The 23,057-nt window shown below is 37.4% G+C and overlaps 2 protein-coding genes across 4 annotated transcripts; both read left to right on the top strand.

Annotated features, from left to right (window-relative positions):
* The first annotated feature begins 929 nt into the window (after window positions 1–929).
* On the top strand, window positions 930–10,767 carry LOC143182926 (uncharacterized). The gene is made up of 2 exons (XM_076384252.1): window positions 930–1,219; window positions 10,623–10,767. Exons 1-2 carry the CDS (start codon window positions 1,014–1,016, stop codon window positions 10,765–10,767), a joined length of 351 nt encoding a protein of 116 aa, XP_076240367.1. The 5' UTR covers window positions 930–1,013.
* Window positions 10,768–10,812: 45 nt separating this feature from the next.
* Pcb (Pyruvate carboxylase) lies at window positions 10,813–22,537 on the top strand. Of its 3 annotated transcripts, XM_076384249.1 has the most exons (14): window positions 10,813–11,164; window positions 13,638–13,957; window positions 14,135–14,285; window positions 14,433–14,644; window positions 15,170–15,372; window positions 15,458–15,719; window positions 15,826–16,144; window positions 17,176–17,226; window positions 17,305–17,343; window positions 18,326–18,793; window positions 18,927–19,316; window positions 19,469–19,904; window positions 20,025–20,421; window positions 20,550–22,537. In XM_076384249.1, the coding sequence occupies exons 1-14, from the start codon at window positions 11,032–11,034 to the stop codon at window positions 20,796–20,798; spliced, it is 3,630 nt and encodes a 1,209-aa protein (XP_076240364.1). In that variant the 5' UTR covers window positions 10,813–11,031; the 3' UTR covers window positions 20,799–22,537. The 3 variants fall into 3 exon arrangements, with proteins under 3 accessions (XP_076240364.1, XP_076240365.1, XP_076240366.1); XM_076384250.1 differs by lacking the exon at window positions 17,305–17,343 and having other exon boundaries at window positions 10,814–11,164; XM_076384251.1 differs by lacking the exons at window positions 17,176–17,226; window positions 17,305–17,343 and having other exon boundaries at window positions 10,815–11,164.
* The last annotated feature ends 520 nt before the right edge of the window (window positions 22,538–23,057 follow it).

Below are 23,057 nucleotides of genomic sequence, written 5' to 3' on the forward strand. Positions count from 1 at the left end.
CTGCCTTATAATTACAATCTTATGGTCAAGGATGAAAAATGGTCAAAGATGACCAGTGGTCATGCTACCCTTTGGCCAGGGTGGTCAAAGGTCCAGGAGTCCCTCCAGTGGATCCTCAGGAGGATCCTCACTTGGCGGAAGAGCCGCCACAAGTGAGACACTCGTGCTCCTGCAGGGGTATTAATACTCCTTTGGGGAAGATGAGGAACTAATCAGAGAAGTTTTTCGGGTGGTAGGAATTTCGAAATTGATTGAACGAAGAATAATTTACGAAAAATGAGTATTTTTCATAGAATAATCATCTCAGCAACAATTTCTAGTACACATATTGTTAATAACAATCTCACATAGTTAACATTTATATTTGTTAGTTAACGCAATATAAAGAAATCTGCAATCCTTGGCATAATGTTCTTGCTAAGCAAAATTTTATACTTCTCGCTATGTTTAATCGAGTGTCATTTTTAATAAAAATATTTATGATCATCCTAATACTATATTGTTTAAATATCTATTTCACAATGATTTCTCACAGACCCTAACTCTTTCTGGATTATTGTTAACATTTTCCTAAACAACATTTCACTTTGAAATTTATAATGTTTCTAGGAACATTTGATTCAATTCCTACCATTCTCAGCGCTGTAATCTTATTTCAGTCTGAATCGATAACATCGGGTATGGCAGCACAATGATAAGAGAGTTCGTAAACCCCTCGACCATATGTCAGAAAAGTACCCTTCAGGACCCCACATTCAAAGTGTCCATTTGACTTAACACACTTGAACTCTGAAGTCCAAACTGCATGATAAATCTATCCTACATACGGCAACTAAGACGAATCTAGCCGCACCGACACTTTCTCAATCTCCTTCTCCCCCTCTCTCTCATACAATAACTCTCGTGTAAAACAGAGATACAGAGTGTTAACTGCGGCTAACTGAAACGACTCTGGCCGCACCGTACTTCTGCAATCGAGTCCTGATAAAACACGTTCCCCTCAGAAACGCCAGATGGCGACGCCCTCGATCGGCCGCAGAAACGCGCATTCTGATACGAGCAGCCGCAAGTTGGTCGCCAATCGCGCCTGCCTCTATTTCCGTAAAGGTCGAACGCGTGTGTGCCAGCGCGAGCAAGTGCGTCGTGCTCGAGGATTTCAGTGCGGCTTCGACTTCAGCCGGACGGGGTCTAGGTCAGCTTGTCTCCGGCGTGCCACACCGTAAGTACACGTTCGTTGACTGAAATCCTTCGCGTTTTCGCGTCGTTCCATCGCGCACGTCGCGACGTCCCCATCGACGCCCGCCGCCGCTGCGTTTTCCACCGAGAAACGCGCGATAATTCATGCACGCGAAAACGGCTGGCAGTCACTGCGCGAGTAGGACGACCGAAATTGGACCAGAGACCAAAATCGGCTTGCTGTCGCGAAGTGTTACGAAATACGTGGACTTTTTCCACGCGCCGTGAACCTCGCCACCTCGCATGACGTCCACTTGCCACTGTAACTGACCTACGCGGGTCCCTCAGTCCGCCGCGACGCCCGACGTCGCAGCACGCGCGGATTGATTGCGCGCCCGACGAGCGTTCGGTCGTTGTTGCGACGCACGTTTCTGGATTCTTGCTCGAAGTCGAATGACTGTGGCTTGGTTCAGGGTATGATCTTGCTTCTCGAAGGATCTAGATATCAGGTAGCAATGAGAGGGAAGTTTTGAAGAGGAGTCTAGTAGGTTGAGTCCTTTGAGTCTTGTGGATATCCTGCGGGCGTTGAAGGACTGTTGACAAGTGTCCTGAGGGGTTCTCTGTTTCTGTGTATCTTGTTTGGTATGGTGCATGGGGAACTTCAAAATTACGAAGTATTCTGTACGTTGGCCAAACTGTCGTCTTCGAATGACGTTTAGGACGTTTATGTAATAACTCGGTGGATCGTTGTAGCGATCGACGAGGTCTCGATGATAGGGTCAGAGATCGTGGTACTCTCTTAGTACGATAAGTTCGATTTTCGAGGAATTTTGTGAATTTTGTTGACGATTGATAAATTGAGGAGGGTGTTTAGGGTCTTGGTGTGGGTGGAGCGTTTAAGGGCGAGGCTTTGAAGGGTGTAAGGATAGTTTGGGGACGTTTAGGTCGAGCGTGGAATCTTAGAATTTTTTAACGAGACTTGGGAAATCTATTACATGAGAGCATTTGTTTTACTGATGTAATGTATCTTGTATAACCTGTTCCATGACAAGCGCCACTAATGATCTCTTTCTTTATTTGGAATTGTGTAACGATGACTGTAGTGATGATTAATTTTTGTTATTTAATACTGCTTCTTGTGAAAGTGGTTTTTGTTGAAAGCAGGTATAATTGAATAGATTTACATTGCCCCAGTTCGAAGTATTTTATAATTTCGCTATGTCATTTACTTTCTTTTCTTTCTGATTGTACACGTAGCATTTGAACAATTACATATTTGATAGTAGTACAGAAAGTATTTTTTTCAAACAGTTGTACTGTTTGAAAAGTTTTCGGTCCGCGCTTGACAGGCATTTTCTACTTACGTCAGCGAGAAGCCACTCGCTTTTCTACTATCCGAAAGATAGTCTGTCAGAGCAGGTGGTAGGAAAGAAAAGTTGGCGATTTTACATGGAAATACAAGTTGAAAATGTGGAATAAAACTTTTTATTTTTGCATTTTGTTTTTGAGTAAATTTTGAACTATAGTCGAGTACACATACACCGAAGGTCGTAGTCAAGCGAACGCTTCTACTGCACAGTAGATAGAGTCAGCGGTCAGACGATACTTCCCTTGCTTCATGTACCCATTATGTATTTCTTTAAAATTGCACTCGACTACAACTCAACATTAATTTTCTCCAAAACAGAATGCCAAAATATTTTATTGAAGTATTTTATTCCTGAGATACTTTGTAGAACATAGTAAGAAACGTTAATTCAGATATTAATCAAAAGGATTAATTGAAATTTCTTCTTTTTACTACTTGTGATTTTTTTTTAGTTCATGATGTGATAATTTTAATTACATGGTGGAAATGTAGTACAACAAAATACATATAATACAATGGACATAATTTACTGTTATATAATAGCTGATAGTTACTGCTAGTAATTAAAATGGAAGTAACATTTCGAATCAGTGACGATAAAGGATAACAAAAAGCCTCTCTTTAATAACTTATACATGTGACACAGTTTCTGTAATCGCACGCGACATAATTAAGTAAAAACCGAATTAAATTTTATTCCTAAGTCGTTTTTAAATTTAATAGCACTTTTTGTTATATAAGTTCAGGGACTCCCAACCTTTACAATTTATAAAATAATTTTAGTATAGCAAATCTTGATAAATGACGCAAGCATTTCTTATCACTCTGAGTACTATCTAGGAAGACTCGAAAGATTATCGAATAAGCGATATAATAAATGTACGGCTGATAAAAATTACAAAAATATTAGGTTTTCTAATCTAATCATGTAGATTTGAAAGAAAATCTAGAAAACAAAATTTGCATATACTTCCAAGCTACGTGGGCACGATAAATTGATTTTGTTCCTACTGGCTTTTTCGATTACTCGACCGTGCAAAATTGAATTCACTTTTGTTAACAAAAGACTGTTGACTATAGTCACGGTTGTTTAATCAAGCTAATTAAACAGCTAGAATGCAACGCGTTCCTAAGTCTGGTGCAATTACAATTCATGTTACGAATCCACAAGAGCGCAGTAATTGACACATCAATACAACGACGAGAGCACGTGCATCTGTCGCGTGTTTATGCATCAATCAACCGAGAGATATTCGTTTCCGTACTCTCTATCTCCCTCTGTGCTAACTCGCGGATTGGGGTGGAATAGTCTGTTTTATTTCGTACGCTTTAACATTTTAACTCATTTTTTAACTACTGGTTTCTTTGGTTATCTATTTAAAAGTTTGCATGATTTTACCATTGCTACTAAAATATACATGAACGTTGCTTGACAACAAGAAGAATCCACGATTCAGTATCGCTGTCGTGACTCTCATTCTTTGTGAAACAGGTCTCCGCAGTGACCTGAATTCGTTTGTGCCATTTTTCTTTGTTAAAAGGCGTGCCTGATAGTAACTACGTAAACCAGGGAGCATTAACCAGGATTACCCATCTATTTTTAAAAAATTTTAACCCTTGGAGAATCATATGTACCCACTAACTCATTTAAAGAAATCACTCAAAAAAATATTTTTAAACCACATAAGTAGCCTTGCAAGAACTTCAGATTTTGAAATCCTTTGACTCTTCTCTTTTTTCAGTTTTTAAAATTCCAGTCGCTAGATTATATATCCTACAGTTTAAAATGTAAAAACGCTACCAAAGTGTAAGTTTAATTTCTTCCCTGAAGGACTACCTAGGATCCCACTTCCCTGTCCGAAATATTGATTCGGCTGACGCCCCTTATTCAGGGGTACGTAGAGAAATTGCGAGGCTACGGTTGCTACAATCTTTGATAACTACCACGTTGGCTCCATTTTCGCGGATGCTCGTAAAAGTGACCGATCAGCTGCTTCAATCTCAACAGCGCTTTTCATATCGAAGATCGATACCGTTTTCCAGTATATCGAGACTCATCTAATGGAGTTACGAACAGGTCCTCGTGAAATATAAGAACGATAATGTGAGTCGTTGCCATATGTGGTTGCGTCCCGATATTTTTGATGGTGATGGGGTACGAGGGTACTTAGGATCACCCAGGTATTAGAAGTGCCAATAAGATGTCAGTTTTCCATTTTATTGCACATTTCAGTCGTTCTGAGTCTACATTTACAGCTATTAATATTTGCTTCTTCTTCTGGTAACATTATTCACGACTTTACTGACTTTTCTATTTCAGTTTTAAAATGTTTGATGTTTTTTACTTGAAGCGTTACTCATATGTAGATTAATTGGTAGGGTTTCTATGTTAGAGTGGAACTGTTTTTACCAACTGTTTCTAACTTCACGCTGCGTCGGATCGATACTTGAAATTGTTTCTATGAGCGTATTCACAACACCGTGACGCAATGACGTTATCGTAAATGCCTCTAATTGAAATTCAGTCTCAGCAGTGTCGATGCCTGACGTCCCTAATTAGGCGTCATGGGGTATAGAAAACAGGGGTGAGTTGATTGAGACATCTTTTGTCGAAGGGTAGAAATCTCTGTTCACAGTAGAGAACAACAAAAGCAGAGTTTTCTTGTATTGTAATTTTAATTGAAGTTACCTAAATTGGGGATATAAAAAGAATTCTTCCAATATTTTTTTCAATTCCATTATTTTTGAGACACACTTTGACCACAAAATCTTAATTTCAATTGTTTGAATTAAATTTAGTATTACATAAATATGTAGGTGAACTGTGTGGTTTTTTCATAGAGCTACCTCTTCTATTTTAACGAAAGGAACATTATACATATATTGCATCGATTACTATTTATGAATATATATTGAACTTGGTCCCATTACCACTGATAACTTTATCATTGGTTACGCTTTATTCAAATTCTTGTGGAAAATTACTCCACTGATTTATATAAATAGACATCTAACAGAATCTATATTTCCCATATTACAAATACTGATAATCGATAAATATTATCATATTAACCACCATAATAACAGACAAGATCGATTAAACAGCGTTTGCACATTAACGTATAACTCCGATCATGCTTAAGCGTTTCCATGTCCCTGGCTCGTAATGTGGTAAAACTCTAATTAAATCTTTACACATGTGAATTACAAGTTTTTAGTTTTGCAAATTGCAACAGTGAATAAGTTTCACAGTTATTATCAAGCTTACTTGGCAAATATAATTAAGTACCGCAATGAATTCTAAAATTGTAAAATTTCAAGGCAATCCAACAAATAATGTATTCTAGAGTTTTGTAAAAATATCAGACAGAAAAAGTAGACTAAAATTCATTGTATTACATAAAGTTTCTTTTAATTTTATCGCACATTTTCTCGACGATGGGAATAACAAAAATCCAGTGGCGTGCATCGGGGTTCAGAGGTCAGAAGTTGGATAGATTATCCATCAGACGTTCTATAATTACATAATCCTCACGCCAGATACTTCTTTATTGAAATCACCGAGTTTATAAACCGATGAAAACTGTTTACATGCTACAGATCACGTCAAAAATGGACGCCCGAGTATATCGATAATCGCGATCGTTCAATTGCTTAATTAGTTGCTATGTTGCTAATATTAGTTGCTGAAAATATTACGTCGGCATATGTAAATATAAACAAGACCCAAGATAAACGTTTTGTGATTACAATTGTTAATTATTGTCATATTTTGCATCGGTGTTTGTCATAACGAAGTTTGCATTCTATTAGATACTATTTCTTATTCTCCATCTTGATTTAGCAATTAAATTGATTAATTGTTCAAATCTTACACCGTATATTTATTTGACTCTTATGATATTATTACTTGAAAGTATTTTTATAAAATCTGAAATCTTTTTCTAAAAAAGAATGTCAACACTCATATCTAAATCTCTTATAAGGTAAGATAACGTACAAGTTCTTTCACGTGGAACGATTTAATCTTTTATCCGCAGCTTTATATGTGATGCAATAAACGTCGTAATCCATCTGCCGTGAACGCGGATTTTGAAGAGAATTCGAATTGGCAGTCGCAAACCTGGTGCTTCGATATTCTTTATCATGATCATTTTTTACGAGTCAAAAACGTAATTTTATGTTATTGAACTTAAAAATATTTGTAAGTAGTCAGAAAATGTCACACCAAGTTTAAGTCACAATCAGTTTAAGAAAATATTATGACATCCTAAAATTAGGACGCAGATAAAAAGAAATTAAATACTTACGATACTCATGTGTAATAAATATTTATACGAGCAAAAAATTATTTGTCGTTCATGAATAATTCATGCTACTAGTATACCTGATGTAAATACATTTGAGGAAACCTTTATACAGATCTTCATTCGGAGGGTGAGCTTTTCGAGTAATGGCCAGCTTTAGACAAAAGAGTAACTGAACTCAGTGTGAATTAGATAATGAAGAATTATGGATTCCTGCCCAAAGCTACTACGTCAGACTTATTGACGTAATTCTATGACACCCGTTGAGTCAACGTGTCCAGCAGAGTATTGCGTTCAAGGATGGTTAATGACACGTTTCAATGGTTCACTTTGTATAATAATACAATTTACTTGTTGTATTGTGACCTGTGTGTAATTCATAGACACCAATTGTATCTATGTTTGGCACTCGTTCTTTGCTGCGTAGAACAAAATAGGTACTCTGCCCTTCTGGGGTAGAAAGGGAGTTGTCCATTGATTTCGATCATAGTAGATTCCAGATTTGTTACATAATGTTAAAAAATATAACTCGTTAATGAAGTAGTGCTATTTTTGTCCAATGTAATTTTGTGAGCCAGTTCTTTGTAGTTTTCTTGGCAAACCAGAAAATTCGATCTCACGGTAAGACAGTGTGCATCTGTGTCGTTTGGCAGGTGTGTCAGGCTCTATTTCAGATATCTGAAGTATAATTTGTATAATGTAGAAAGTATGTACGGCGTGATCTAGAAGTAGGGGTCGAGAGTGCAGGGGTTCGTAGGACACATTTTTTGTCTAATCAATAACCTGCCCAATTTAATTATACTTTTCACGTGACAATCACATGGCACGCTATCCACTATTATATGAGTAGCTAGTGGCACCCTAAAGAGTCACTCGATGTGTAATGGACAATGGACTATTGAGCAGGTGTCCCAAAATAGATTTTTTGGTAGTTAGCAGAACCTAGAATAATCGATATAGGACCACAGTCGAAACTCAAGTATATTTGATATCTCTTTGATTTCTAAATTTGTTCAGATTCATGGTTCAATTCTCACGCTATTGTATTTTTATCTATAACACATGAAATAATCGAAACCCTGAATAATAGGAACTGAAGATAATCAAGGTTCGATTAATCGAGATGCTACTGTACTTATGCTTCCACATGCTTGTACTTTTTTCCTGCGGGAAGCACGCGATCTCCAGCCAAGTGCAATAAAGTTGCAAATGACGGTCACGTCTAGGGTTCACAGTCTACACGTTACGCAAACCTCAGACGGAGTCAAAGAACGATAAAAGTCATTGTCGTTAATTGACATCAACCTCCATGAATTAGAAGACACTAGTTTTTCTTATCATTATCTCGATGTTCATTAAACCGAATAAATATGACTATTAATAAAAACGGCAGCTTGTCAATTAGCAGAGGGATTTTGAATGATAAGGTTCATGATAATTTTCAGCCGTGTTGACTTAGGCAGCTTTGTGAATGAAGGTCGCATTCAGCCTATAATTAGATAGTACTCTAACTATTTGATGTAGGAGGGGGAGTTTCACCAAGTAAAAATGAAATTCTATTAAAAGAATATTGTAGTTTGACCAGCCTGTAGAAAAAGACAATCGAAGTTACTCCAACAGTGCATAAAAATTTGCATTACATATCTCATGGACAGAGTTTTATCGATGTCGTAAACTTTAACGCGATACAATTTTAACTTCAGTATATGTATTACCACTATTGCAAGAGTTAGGAATAATTATGGTAAATGTTTATGGTAAATGTTTTTTCTGAAGATTACAAAATTTAATAGAAGGGAGAAGGTTCTAAAAAAGTTCTGGAAAAAGGTCTACTTTTTTATCATTTGTGATTACAAAGTTTCCATGGTTTGGTTAATATATTTTTATCAATTCAGGTTCAACTTTTGTGAACATCCGTATACTCCCACGCTCTCATAATTTCGTTCAGAGTCTAAACTTGGAACCTCCTCCTCCCCTCATAAATAGATAAGCCGAAGTAAATGTATGTACACAGCCATCTACTCCAGTCACTTTATCCCTCAATAAAGAATCCAGTGTCCCAAAGACTACTCTTGTACACCGTATCGATTTGGTAAACAGCATGCGTTCGAATAGCCTTTGGAATACTTATCTGTTTGCAGAACCCAAAAATAAATTTAAACAAAGGCAACGTGCCATTATTCCCCATGCATTATATTTGCATACTGCCCCTACCTATTCTTGTTCCTGTAAAAAAGGTTATTAACATACTCAATTCGGTGTGACAAGCTGCTGAAGACCTTGATCGATGATGACGACGATTGGTTTGGCTTGAAAACTAATATTCGGGGACCAAGTTATTATGAAACGAATCTTAAGCAAGGTCATCGAAGGGATCTACATAAATTGGTATTAGCCTTGAACACTCACCTTTGTAGCAAAAAAATAATGAGGAACTTGCAAATTTCGGAGTCTGAAAAGTGGTAAAATATTCCAATACACAGTAGTAATCCAGTATTAATTTTAGGACCACTTTATTTTTAATTAAATATATATAATTCCATTATATAAAGTTAGAAAAAGAATTTTTATGAAGCAAAGTTCCAAAGAAACCACGTTGACAGTACGAATAAATTTTACTGTCACGTGAAACTTTAGAATTGCAGTGACATTCATTGCATCTAAACATCAAAACGTCTATTGTAAATTGTTTAGCTCTACAATGCATCGCGTGAGCGTAGCATGCTCCATTCTGAGCTATTTTCCGCGACGCTGTTTCAATGAATACAATGACTTGGCCGTGTTAATTTATTCAATGGACACAGTTACGATTGTGCAATGTTTCTCGGCAGACTAGGGCAACATATTCGAAGAGAGTTTAACCGAGCAATATTTGTTTAGAAGAGTGTTGCATCGTGTGGGAATGTGACAGCCAGGAGGATTTGCAAGTCGAAGTGCACGGATCGAAGGTTGTACCAGCCCAATCGTTTAGTATTCGAATCAGTTTCGTCATTCTGTTTAATCGGCGAGCTTATCCACTGTGAATAACCGAAAATATTTTGCTGTATAGCTTAAACGATTCTTGGCTGTTGGTTCGTGACCAGCATTCGGCGAATGTAGCGTTCCTCTGGCGAACTTATTTTAAAAAACAGTGTGATTCACGGTCGGAGGCGCCCGAGTTGTGATTTGCAAGCGAATGATTCAGAATTTCGTACGCTGGAACACTTAAATGTTTCTCCTGAGCAAGGCACAGCATTTTTAAATATTTTAGTTTCATTCGATGTGGGGAGATACAATAAAGATGCTTGGAGGTTCTGCAAAACTTTTGTAAATCCTCTGGACTGGAATATGTCTTTCCTTTTTTGCTTGAGATAATTATGTTTTTCGTGTGGTATTAATAATTAGAAAATACAGAAATGGAATGTGGCAAATAAAATTGTCCCCCTGATTTTAGTGTTATCTGTTTTGCTTCACTAAGAGTATACAATCTAATCTCAGTGCAGTGATTTAAATCACGTTTCTGTCGAAATTCTTGCCGCCATCGCGATAAGAGACGTGATAAGGATTGCGATGAAACTGAAAATCAGCAGTTATTGGAATAAATAAAGCTAACGCTGTTGATTCAATAAATCACTTGTAAGCGTTATTTTGGAAACTCTATTTTAACTGTATTCATTTACTTTTTAGTGTTTCTTTTTTTTAGATCTACCCATGTTAAATTTTTTATCTACACATTTGTTCATATTTAAATAACTTCGAATTAACCTTGAATTTTTAAATTCTTGTTTCAGAAATCCGCTAATCACTCCACGCCGGATCACCGATAAGAAACGAATTGGTAATGGGACCTTTGAACGTCAACAAGCATCATACAGTAACGGTGACAAGTTCGTAATGAAACAGTGTCGTTTGATAAACAAAAGTCGTTTGTCGTAAGCAGCGATAAGTTGCAGAATACAGGAAGAAGAGAAAGATATTTTTCTAGCAAACGTGAAACGTAACAGTGCGTACCGAAGTTCAAGATTTCGTGTGACAGCTTGGAGTCAATTATTGAAATCACACGATTAAGAAAGGAATTGAGCACTTGATGCGTAGGAAGAGTATACGAAGACTTTTTTGAAAAGACTGCTTGAGTTGTAACTCTCGAAGAAAACTGTAGAAGATTGGTTTGGTGAAGTTAGTGCAATTGAATAATTCAAAATGTATCCGTCACGAGCTAGAAGTGCATTGGTGAAGCAGAGGAACGTGCTTCAGGTGTACCAAGTTGCATCGAGACTGTTCGCCACTGATGTACAGTATAAGCCGATTAGGAGCGTCCTTGTTGCTAACAGAGGTAAGATTTTTTATTTTTTAAGTGTATTATGTGGTCAAACCTACAATACTTTAGTACTCACCAAACTAAGAAAATGGTATAATATTATTTATAATATTTTCTGTATTAAAAATGTTTGCAATTTATTTTTAATAATTAAATTAGTCTCACAGTGTTGTAAAATAAATTAGGTACTACATAATACTGTTTAATGTCATAATTATATGGAATTACAAGCGGTAGTATCTAAGTTTCTGCCGCGCAAGTAGAAACAGTCTCTTATACACAGACCAAGAACTTGTGAAGCAGTATAAAACTTCTGCTTCGTTCCAACGCGTATACTAGAATATTCAGAGAACACTGTTCTTCAAGAGACTTCCAAATAACTACCTTAATGCCTCGTTTAACCAAACAATAGCAGCGACGGTCGTAAAATCAGTTCTTACAAGTTAATATTTCAGTCTGCGCTCTGCATGATGCAGAATTCCAATTTCGATGTACTATTGTCTACCCATTGACTTGTAAAATACAAGACATAAATCGTCTCTCACAGACATGTTCTCGACGATCGTCTCGACCGATACTTAGTACTGATCACTCCTTCATAAATATTTTCCAGATTTATGGCTCTGGTAAAGAATAATTCTCTTACAAAAAGAGCCTCTATCAAATGCATTCTTTCGAAATCTCTAGAAATTAGTTGACTTCTTCTAATTGTGTCTGTTAAAATACTTCTAAAGCTGAAGCTGTGTTTATATGAAGTCACTTGATTATCTGAAATGTACACTGTAAATTATTGACTTAATTGAGCCTCATAAATAATGCAAGACTGACGTGCAGGAACATACAGCATCAGGTTTGAGTCAAGAACACGTGACAGATGTTTAAGGTAGTGTTTCCTGAACGATTTCATTTTCTAAGTTTAATGGTATAATATGAGGAGACATTGACCTCACAAAAACGTTTTGCTCTATTGTGTAGGAGTGTAGGACAGAATTATTCTGCTCGCGACCTTTGGCAGCACTCTTAGGCGTAAATGGTGTAAATCTTGAGAAGAACCGAGACGAGTGATAACGTGAAATGATGCAGTATTTGCTTAGTTGCTGTCTGCCACTGATAATTGACGTCGATTACAATTTTCATTGACCCTTTGAAATTTTTTAATTAAAAATTTTTAATTTGAAACTAGAATTTTTGAATTTTCAAACCTTTTTTTTCTTTAATATCTCTAGGAATATTTGACCAGAATCAAATGAGACATCTTAGTCTTTTTTTATACACTATCTTCAAAGAACTCACCGATATTATAAAATCTGAAATCCCAAAAAGGAACTCTACATGTGTGAATGGAAATTAAATAGTACGACGAATGCAAGAATTGCAACTTTAATAATAGTAACCGAGCTCGTGAAAGTCGTTCACGCTCATAAATCGTATAAGTTCTATCTTTAATGAACGTTCGACTCTGTAACGAATTATCGGTAGCAGTTTATGGAGCAAGGCCACGCGATTAATCAAGACCACGCATATTTCTTCTACTTTAGGACGACGTAATCGAGCATGCACTTTACGTAATTACTCGTACATCGTGTTCCTTTACGTGAGTTATATGAGTCACATGTATCCTCTATCTAACACTCTTGGTGTACATGCGTACTACTGTCGTGACAATGACTGATTACAAATTATCAATTGGTATCTCTATTGTGACTTACTTACTCCCTTGTGAATTGATTAAAACTTCATTATTTAAACAAAAAGAATCAATCTGTCTGCTACTGTTACGTCACTACCGTTTAGCTTTAGTTTTTTAGCGAGTCAGTGTCAAATTTCATTCGAGATGCAGTGATGAATGACAGTGATGATGAATGACGAGCTGCATCATTGATGTTTCTATCGGTAAAATATAGATAGAGCACTTCAGGAGTATAACCTGTACTGCTAACAATTAATTCAGGCCCACTTGAGCTGATTCTTTAGTGTAATCGATAATTCGAGCAGTTTTCAATGAGTATTTGTACATGGAATTAAAAAAATATAGAATATATTCTTGAGACTTGTAACACATTTCAAGGAAAAAACTTCCTTTTTGAGGAATAAGTCTACGTGAGGAAATAAGCACGATAATCAGGAGGGATGGAGATATTATCACAGCTTCAGTTTATAGCAATTAATGTTCGAGAATTGCGATGACAACGCCCGAGAACAGGCAACCCATGGGAAATGGTTCTTGCTCGACAGATTGCTAGACTCAGGCGCTATCGATTCGAATCTTTTTCCCACCTAACGTCCTACACATAGAGCTCAAATTAGCTCAATATTTTTACACATAAAATTCCTATAATAAAATATAATAATCTGTTACTTGTCTACATTTATGCAACATAATAAAATTAAATACTGAATCCAGAATGCGTCCAACAAAGAATTCTAGCAAAACAATTATGACACTGTACAATAATTGTTTTCACTAATTATTTCATTTACTTCACAGGAGAAATAGCCATACGTGTGTTTCGAGCATGTACCGAACTGGGAATTCGTTCAGTGGCGATCTACTCGGAACAGGACAAAATGCAAATGCACAGACAGAAAGCTGACGAAGGTTACATGGTCGGCAAAGGATTGCCACCCGTCCAGGCATACTTAAACGTTCCCGAGATTATCAAAATTGCGAAAGAAAACGACGTAGATGCCATTCACCCTGGTTATGGCTTCCTCTCTGAGCGATCAGACTTCGCTCAGGCTGTGATTGATGCTGGAATAAGGTTCATTGGTCCTAGTCCTAGAGTTGTTCAGCAGATGGGAGACAAGGTAGAGGGTTCTCTTGAAATTGTAACATTTTAGATCAAATTCTTTTCTGAGACAGATTAAATCATATTTATCAGCAGTAAATCTAACAAGAATTAGATTATTCCACTTGCTTTCTTTCTGTCACAGTACATTAATGTTTATTAATCCATTTGCACGATTTATCCAATAAATATTTAGGTAGCTGCAAGACAAGCCGCAATAGAAGCTGAAGTGCCAATTGTCCCTGGAACAGATGGACCAGTGACGACCTCCGACGAAGCGATGGAGTTCTGCAGGAAACATGGACTTCCGGTTATCTTCAAAGCCGCGTATGGAGGAGGAGGCAGAGGTAGTGTTCTCAAATTTAATAATAATTTTCACTTGAGAATGTCTCATGTCTTTATTCACTTCTAAAGGTGAAAAAGTTTATCACTTGTACAATTTTATGAAGGATACAGATACGATTAATTTGTGAATATTTTATTTATGTTCTCAGGAATGAGGGTAGTAAGGCAAATGGAGGAGGTGAAGGAGATGTTCGAGCGTGCGTCGTCAGAGGCTAAAGCAGCTTTCGGAAACGGAGCTATGTTTATTGAGAAATTCATTGAGAGGCCAAGGCACATCGAGGTTCAACTGCTGGGAGACAATGCTGGCAATGTCGTTCATCTTTACGAACGTGACTGTTCCGTGCAGCGTCGTCATCAAAAGGTCAGTACACGAGAACTGGCCTTATTCTTGAATTATAATCATTCATGAAATTATTTTAATACATGGTTAGTACCATTCTGAAATTTTATTTTTAGTACCCCTTTAATTGTGGATAATATATTACTTCGTGATAAATTTTTATTCTTCCACTTAAACGTTACACACGCTCGTTACTTTTTCAATTCGTAATAAATATCGTGGAACTGGCGCACTTACGTTGCAAGGTAGATAAATAAATATTAGCTTATCCTATCACTGTATTTAAAGAAACGTCAGCGTTGAAATAATTCGCAATCAGTTGAACCACCTTCGACTATATTTTCTTCAGAAAACCAGGTCAACACTGCAAACCTGTAGAATACGCCGGTAGAACTAGAGAGGCAATTAAAAAATTCTGGAGCAACTCATGAGCATTAGGAGTACGAAATGAGACTGCAAAATCATTTAGAACAGAATGCTCGTTTTCGCTGTGTGGCACGTGTTCTATGTATTTTAATGACTTGGCTGATGGTGATGGTGTTTCAGGTCGTTGAAATTGCTCCTGCACCACGGTTAGATATCAAAGTCAGGAACAAGATGACAGACTATGCTGTCAGATTGGCGAAACATGTCGGTTACTCGAATGCTGGTACTGTTGAATTTTTGGCTGACGAAGCTGGCAATTTTTATTTCATTGAAGTCAACGCTAGGCTTCAAGTGGAGCACACTGTTACGGAGGAAATTACTGGGTAAATAAAACTGGGATAATTCTCTGTGTGATAAATAAGCAGGACTCGCAAGAATGAAATAAATAATGTAAAATGCATCTTTCAGAATCGATTTGGTACAGTCTCAAATCCGTATTGCGGAGGGTATCACGTTGCCAGAATTAGGAATGACCCAGGAGAAGATCGTGCCTCAAGGATTCGCCATACAATGTCGTGTGACCACAGAAGATCCAGCGAAAGGTTTTCAACCAGATACTGGAAGGATTGAAGTATTTCGTTCGGGAGAAGGTATGGGTATCAGATTGGACGGTGCATCTGCATTCGCTGGAGCGATTATTTCGCCCTACTACGATTCCCTTCTTGTAAAGGTACAGTGACACATTCACAAATTCTTGTACAATTAGACACAGTGATACCAAAGTCCTTAGATTAAATAAAATAACATTTTTCTGATCGAATCCCTCTTCTTTTCAGGTGATAGCTCATGCAGGTGACTTGCAATCCTCCTGCGCGAAGATGAATCGTGCCCTCCGTGAGTTTAGAGTTCGAGGCGTGAAAACGAACATTCCCTTCCTGCTGAACGTGTTGGAGAACCAAAAGTTCCTTAATGGGAACGTGGACACTTACTTCATTGATGAGAACCCTCAGCTCTTCCAGTTCCAGCCTAGTCAAAATCGTGCGCAGAAGCTGTTGAACTATCTAGGCTCTGTCCTCGTGAATGGCCCCAGTACTCCTTTGGCAACGCAGTTGAAACCAGCCGAAATAAAACCACACATTCCTCAGATCGCTCTAGGTATGGTATCCAAGCTTCGATTACAAATAATCAACACTCGAACTACTCTTGTCGCACTGTAGACGAACTTTGAACACGGTTAAAATATCAGGAAGCACACAGAGGACTGCTTTTCATGCGAGGGTCAGCGAATCAATGGGTCCCATTTTCTCTTCTTTATTTATGGCGTATATGGGGTGTCTACTGTTGTCTGAGATGATTTCTGAATTGCTGTCTTTATTGAATTTTTCATGTCTTTTTTTTTATTTAATGTAGTGGGAAAGGCGTCTTTGGTGTCTCTGAATTTGTCTACTTCCTTTTACATCCTTTTGATACTTTTTTAGTTTCAGTATCTTGAGTGTATGTGTCTATCTTAAGTATTCTTTTGATTGGTCATTTATTCCATTCAAGATGATTTGGTGGGGGAGTTCCTATGTAAGTCTTACATATCAGATTTCGTTCAGATTGTATTATATGTAATTCCACAATAATTATTATCTATATTTACAATTGTTTTTGAAACACTTGCCAGAATAATATTTAGTAGACACCCTGCTGGCTTAGTAAAAGCAAAAAAATCTTTCACGCTTTTCTGCTGGGTAAAAAATCAATAACGGTGGGATTATTCACACAGATGAATATCTAATGTTGCACTCTCTTCGTATCTCTGAAATCTATGATACAGTTATCGCACTGAATTGCACAGGTTTCACATTTTCGAACACTGAAAGTTCATTATTTGTAATACGCTATCGCGTTGGCATGATATTTTACGTGTTTCGCGTAGTGTTATAATATTAGTCTGTCATTGAAGGGGAACGAACGTGTTTTTTATTGCAAAACTTCTTTCTTTTCTTGTGTCTATTAATTATGTTAACAACCGCTCGAACTGGTCGACTCCAGTCCCCGAATTTCCATCACTATATTCTGTTCTATGTCGTTGAATAACTTTATTCATTTATATTTTCGTTTTAGATATTAATGTGACCTCTCGTAATTATACCTCATCGTTTATCGCATGCTTTTATCTTTTCGTTTGGCAATTTTTTTAGACTTTGCTAAGCTTGCAGCTGCAGAAGAGAGCAATGATCCGGATGCACCAGGTATGCGTATAAAATATATTATCATTTTCTCTTCGTTTCGTTTTTTTTTTTTTTTAAGTATCGTTTACTTCGATTAAGGGAAGTTGGATGACAATTTAAAAAGAAGCAAAATAGAGGGTATGATTTATCTTTCGAATACTAATTTGTTACTTTTGAGTGTTTTTCGTTGCACTAATTTGAAGTTTTCTGCGCAGTTTAATTACTTTTTGGTAGCTGCTTAATTGCATTGGAAATTATTTTGTTAGGAAGAGAAAGCTACTTAGAAAAAAATTAATTATAATAATATGTTACTATAGAATAATTAATTAGACTGTAGTAACGTTTCTCAGTAAAATATTTGAATATTAGAAGAAGTATATCAATTTCAATTCAGAACTTCATTTTAGTATAGAAATCTAATAATGTACGATTAAGTAAAACCCCCAAAACTTGTCAGAAATGAATTTTTACCCCTGCTTGACTTACCAATATACCCAATTCACCTAATTATAACAGGAAGTGAATGATCGATGAGGGAAAATTGAAGAGTAGAAAACATCTTGAGTGCATGAGGTACAACATTCTCGTAATTGATATGGTATGTAGACTAGCTGATAAAATTATAAGATTATGCAGATAGTCCCACAAAATGTCTACTAAAAACTAAGTAGTTACTCGTTTTTATGTGCTTCATTTTCAACTTTACATCACACCTGCACTATTCTTATCATTGTATCTCTGTACATGTATAATTACTCTACTTTCTACATTATAAGTGGAAATCACTTTAAATAGGCTTCACTTAGAGCCCTGCATTATCCACTCTACTCACAGAGCTTCCTTAATGCGCATAGAAAAACATAAACCAATAATCGCAATCGCAATAGCATGTAACCATAACAATGTACTATTTCAATCAAAGAAACCCATCAGCACTACTAAAAAACAGAAAACAATTTTTCTAGATTAGTTTCAGGATGCACTCACTCTTCAATAAATCCCTCTTCGCGTGAGTTCTTCTTTCAGACGCTGCACGTGCAAGCTTACTAACAATTGCACGTAAAACTGATCCTAATTGACTTGGAGTCTCAGTTTCAGTAAAACATTCGAAATTTTGCAGATGTCATGGAACCGCCGAAAGGATTCCGTCACATCTACAAGGAGAAGGGGCCAGAGGCTTTCGCCAAGGCTGTCAGACAGCACAAAGGACTACTCCTGATGGACACCACCTTCCGTGACGCTCATCAGTCCCTCCTGGCGACGCGTGTCAGGTCCCACGATCTCTTGTTGATCTCGCCCTTCGTGGCACACAAGTTCAACAATCTCTATTCCTTGGAGAATTGGGGAGGCGCCACTTTCGACGTCGCCCTCAGGTTCCTTCACGAGTGTCCATGGGAGCGACTGGAGGACATGAGGAAAGCTATACCGAACATTCCTTTCCAAATGCTCCTCAGAGGCGCCAATGCTGTGGGGTACACCAATTATCCGGATAACGTCGTCTACAAGTTCTGTGAACTGGCTGTGCAGACTGGAATGGACATCTTCAGAGTGTTCGACTCGTTGAACTACTTGCCTAATCTGATTCTTGGTAGGTAGTGGAAGTTTTTGGGCTGTGAGGACTTTGGTGATCATTCCTAGTCTCTTGCACTGTATTAGAGTATATAATTCTCCAGCAAATATGTAACTCAAATTAAAATTAACAATATCGTGAAATTCTTCAGGTATGGAAGCAGCTGGCAAAGCTGGAGGCATCGTCGAGGCCGCGATTTCGTACACGGGAGACGTCAGCAATCCAGAGAAGAAGAAATATGATCTGAAATACTACACGAACTTGGCAGACGAACTCGTGAAGGCTGGTACCCATGTTCTGGGGATCAAAGACATGGCAGGGCTTCTGAGACCGAAAGCTGCTAGTATGCTAATCGACGCGATTAGGCAGAAGCATCCTGACGTGCCTATACATGTTCACACTCACGACACCGCGGGAGTTGGAGTGTCCTCTATGTTGGCATGCGCAGAAAGTGGTGCTGATGTTGTCGATGTTGCAGTTGATAGCATGTCTGGAATGACGAGTCAACCGTCCATGGGCGCTGTGGTCGCCTCTCTTCTTGGTAGGTGAATCCACGTAATATAATAATATGTTGTAGCTAGGTAGTGATCTTATAACGAGGGAATACTGTACTAGTATTCCAAAAGAATAGAGTTGCTTAATAAGGGTCTAAGTTTCCAAAAAGCATTCTCAATATATTCTCATGGATTACAGGAACTCCAAATGACACTAACTTCAATCTCATCGATATTTCGGAGTACTCTGCTTATTGGGAACAGACCAGGACTCTCTATGCTCCCTTCGAGTGTACAACTACAATGAAATCTGGAAACGCAGACGTCTATCTGAACGAAATTCCTGGAGGCCAGTACACAAATCTGCAGTTCCAGGCTTACTCCCTTGGACTGGGAGAATTTTTCGAGGATGTAAAGAAAGCCTACAGGGAAGCCAATTTATTGCTGGGCGATATCATCAAAGTTACTCCGAGTTCAAAGGTTGTTGGTGATCTGGCCCAGTTTATGGTGCAGAATAAACTCTCGTCTGAGGATGTTCTTAATAAAGCTGAGGAACTGTCGTTCCCGAAATCGGTCGTTGAGTTCCTACAAGGTGCTATCGGTGAACCTTATGGAGGATTCCCTGAACCTCTCAGGTATTTTAAATGAGGCTACCCTTATGACAGTAATCTAAGATAGCTAGTAGTTCAGTGTACAATTGACACAACTGTCAAAGTTTAGGTTCCTATTGAAAAATAAAAAATTTCATCTTCCAGATCGAAGGTGCTGAAAGACATGCCACGAGTGATAGGCAGGCCAGGTGCAAGTTTGGCCCCCCTAGACTTTGACGCACTGAAGTCTCAAATAAAAGAATCTCACCCCCACGTCACGAACAAGGACGTCATGTCTGCAGCTCTCTACCCTCAAGTTACGAACGATTACTTAAACTTCAGAGCACAGTACGGGCCAGTAGATAAATTGGACACGAGGATCTTTTTGACTGGACCAAAGGTTGGAGAGGAATTCGATGTGACCATTGAAAAGGGTAAAACATTGGCTATCAAGACTTTAGCTGTTGCTGAGGACCTCACGAAACATGGAGAGCGAGAAGTGTTCTTCGAGATGAATGGACAGCTCAGATCTGTGTTTATCAAGGATAAGGAAGCTGTTAAGGTAACATTATATTTCTTCTCGAATTATTTATTCAGATTTATACGTATAGCGTATCTAGTAACATATTAAAAAGAGGAACAAGTTTTATTAATGGAAAATTAACAGAAGTATATTCTTTTTTTAATTAGGAGCTTCACGTACATCCAAAAGTTAACAAGGGAGATAAAAACCAGGTGGGATCACCCATGCCTGGTACTGTGATCGATATCAAAGTGAAGGTGGGTGACAAAGTCGAAAAAGGAGCAGCCTTGGTTGTCATATCGGCCATGAAAATGGAGATGGTGGTGCAGGCGTCAAAGGCGGGAACGATCAAGACGCTTGACGTCTCTCAGGGAATGAGATTAGAAGGAGACGATTTAATTCTGACAATTGAGTAGAACTACTGAGTTCTTAGGACTTAGAGAGTCGATGAAATTACATCGTTGTGTGCGTTCTTAAAAAGAAGGTACATTTATTTGATGCCAAGTGCATAACAATTTGCACGAACTCCATGTGTTCTCGAACAATACTTTATTTTCATTTCTGGTGGCCATTGTTGTTTTCCACATTTTTAAGCGAATTTTAATAGGATACTTCATTTTATAATAATTGGGTGGATTTTATCAGAATATTCGCAATTAAGGAGAGCCGTATAATTATACAACAATGTACCTTTTGCTAAAAAGACAGCAACAATTATGGATGGGCATCCATCCTAGCGCAGTAATTAAGAATAAGAGCAACGAACTATTGAAATATTCATCGCATCGCGATTTGACGTGTTTTTTAATCCGTTCGATTTAAATCATTTGCCGCGATCATTTGGTAGTATTTAATTAAGTGTTGCAAGAATGTTCAGTGTCTTCTCTTGCAACGGAGCTCACGTTTCGTAGGTTACACGTGACTGTTGTCTGTTAACTTTTAATTAGTGTTTAAAGACAAATGTGCAACTGGCAACTGTGTTCAGATTCGATGATAATTAGGGCCTACGATTAAAACTAAAATTATAATAATTCTACATTGCAGTTTTGAAACTGGTAATCTACAGCCGAGAGATCGAAATTGCTTGTGTCTTGAAACGCATAAAGTATTTTCAGAAAACGGTGATTGTATGAAATGGTAGCTGAGTAACGTTGATGTACATTGTACAATCATGACGTGTGAAAGGAACTGTGACTAGTGTGTGTACAAAAAATTGTGCTAGTGTCAATCTTACTGGAATTGTTAATCCTTTCCACTCAGTGTTCACAGAAAAATATTAGGGCTTCATAAATCGTACAAATTGGTGTATGGATCAGGTATTTGACAAAGCTGATTCGAGATACTTCCATAAAAAGTGTTTCAATTTGAATAATAATTTATAAGAAAATCAGCATAATTAGTGAGTTTTTTCACGAAGATCTGCATAATGTCAGTGTTTAATGATCGTCATAATTTATTTACGAGCTATATTTTATACAAATTATGTCTTTCGAAACGAGTACTTTTTATAGCGTAACTTTTGCTTCCTGAACAGCGAAACTAAATGAGAACGTAGCTCGAATCAATTTAATGCAAACACGAAAATATTGTATATATTAATTGTTAAGCTACAGGGAACAGACAATTATTCTCTGATTTCACTAATTTTGATAGCATTGCTTAATTTGTATATGTGACAACCATGATGCACAATCGCAGACAATTGAAACCAGCGATTTTCTTCGCGTTGGTTTCAAAGATATTCGAAACACCCTGTGTGTGTCAGATATGTCAACAGGAACTACAAATGGGCTGAATTCACAGACATAGTTGTACATATAAATATACACAGAATGTTATAGGTATGTAAGAAGTGGCAGAGTGCGTCTCCTTTGTTTGCATTTCAAAGGATTATGCAGTTTATTGTATTCGACAGAAAGAGATCTACGAACGTTTCATAATATTGTGATTGTTGCAGTCTTCATCAGTGCGCGTTTAGCAATGTTACACAGTGTATTTATGTAGATATTAAAGACTAACGAACGTAATCGCATTTGTACGAAATCAAAGGAGCAAATGCAAGAGAATGTTTTACAATGAAACGAGTGGATCGTTGCCTCTTCTTCCTCTTCTTTCCCGTGAGAAAATATAAGTATTTATTTTTGTATTAAATGTACAGAGTGTCCCATTTTTCATTGATCCAAATGTCATTAAAGCTGGTGATGCCAGGAGATATTTTAGAAGAATAGTAAAAAATATACATAGAAAGATTGCATTGTGGGTACAAGTCCTGTATAGATAAAAAAAGAAGAAAAGAAGGATACACCAAAAATGTACCAAAAAAAGGTACTGGAAGGATCACACAGGCGACAAAAATTTGACCTGCTCGAACCGTATCCTGTTTCACCCTTCTTAATTGTTTACCCCACCCTACTTGAGACAGGTAATAATATTCTTTGAATGTCGAACAGAGCTTTAAGGATTCGCAATCAGTAGTATTTGAGCCACAGAGGTGGAAAGTAGTGAATGTGACAGTGAATTAATATTCCTAAATTTCTTAATTTATATTTTTTATTAGTTCGTGTATCTTTAAGTGGAATCGATTATATCTTCAAAATAGAGCTTCAAATTTCAAGAAGGTAAGCGACTTTTCTATTTTTCAAATATTTAAATATTTTAATGCTATCCAGTTAATT

The sequence above is a fragment of the Calliopsis andreniformis genome, chromosome 9 (assembly GCF_051401765.1).
Source record: "Calliopsis andreniformis isolate RMS-2024a chromosome 9, iyCalAndr_principal, whole genome shotgun sequence".
Taxonomy (NCBI): Eukaryota; Metazoa; Arthropoda; class Insecta; order Hymenoptera; family Andrenidae; genus Calliopsis; species Calliopsis andreniformis.

Bases quoted from the DNA above. Each gene is read 5' to 3' on its own strand.
- LOC143182926 (XM_076384252.1), top strand. From the start codon at position 1,014: ATGGCGACGCCCTCGATCGGCCGCAGAAACGCGCATTCTGATACGAGC. The intron at 1,220-10,622 runs GTAAGTACACGT...TTCTTGTTTCAG, and splicing joins TGTCTCCGGCGTGCCACACC to AAATCCGCTAATCACTCCAC.
- Pcb (XM_076384249.1), top strand. From the start codon at position 11,032: ATGTATCCGTCACGAGCTAGAAGTGCATTGGTGAAGCAGAGGAACGTG. The intron at 13,958-14,134 runs GTAGAGGGTTCT...ATAAATATTTAG, and splicing joins TTCAGCAGATGGGAGACAAG to GTAGCTGCAAGACAAGCCGC. The intron at 17,227-17,304 runs GTATGCGTATAA...ACTTCGATTAAG, and splicing joins CAATGATCCGGATGCACCAG to GGAAGTTGGATGACAATTTA.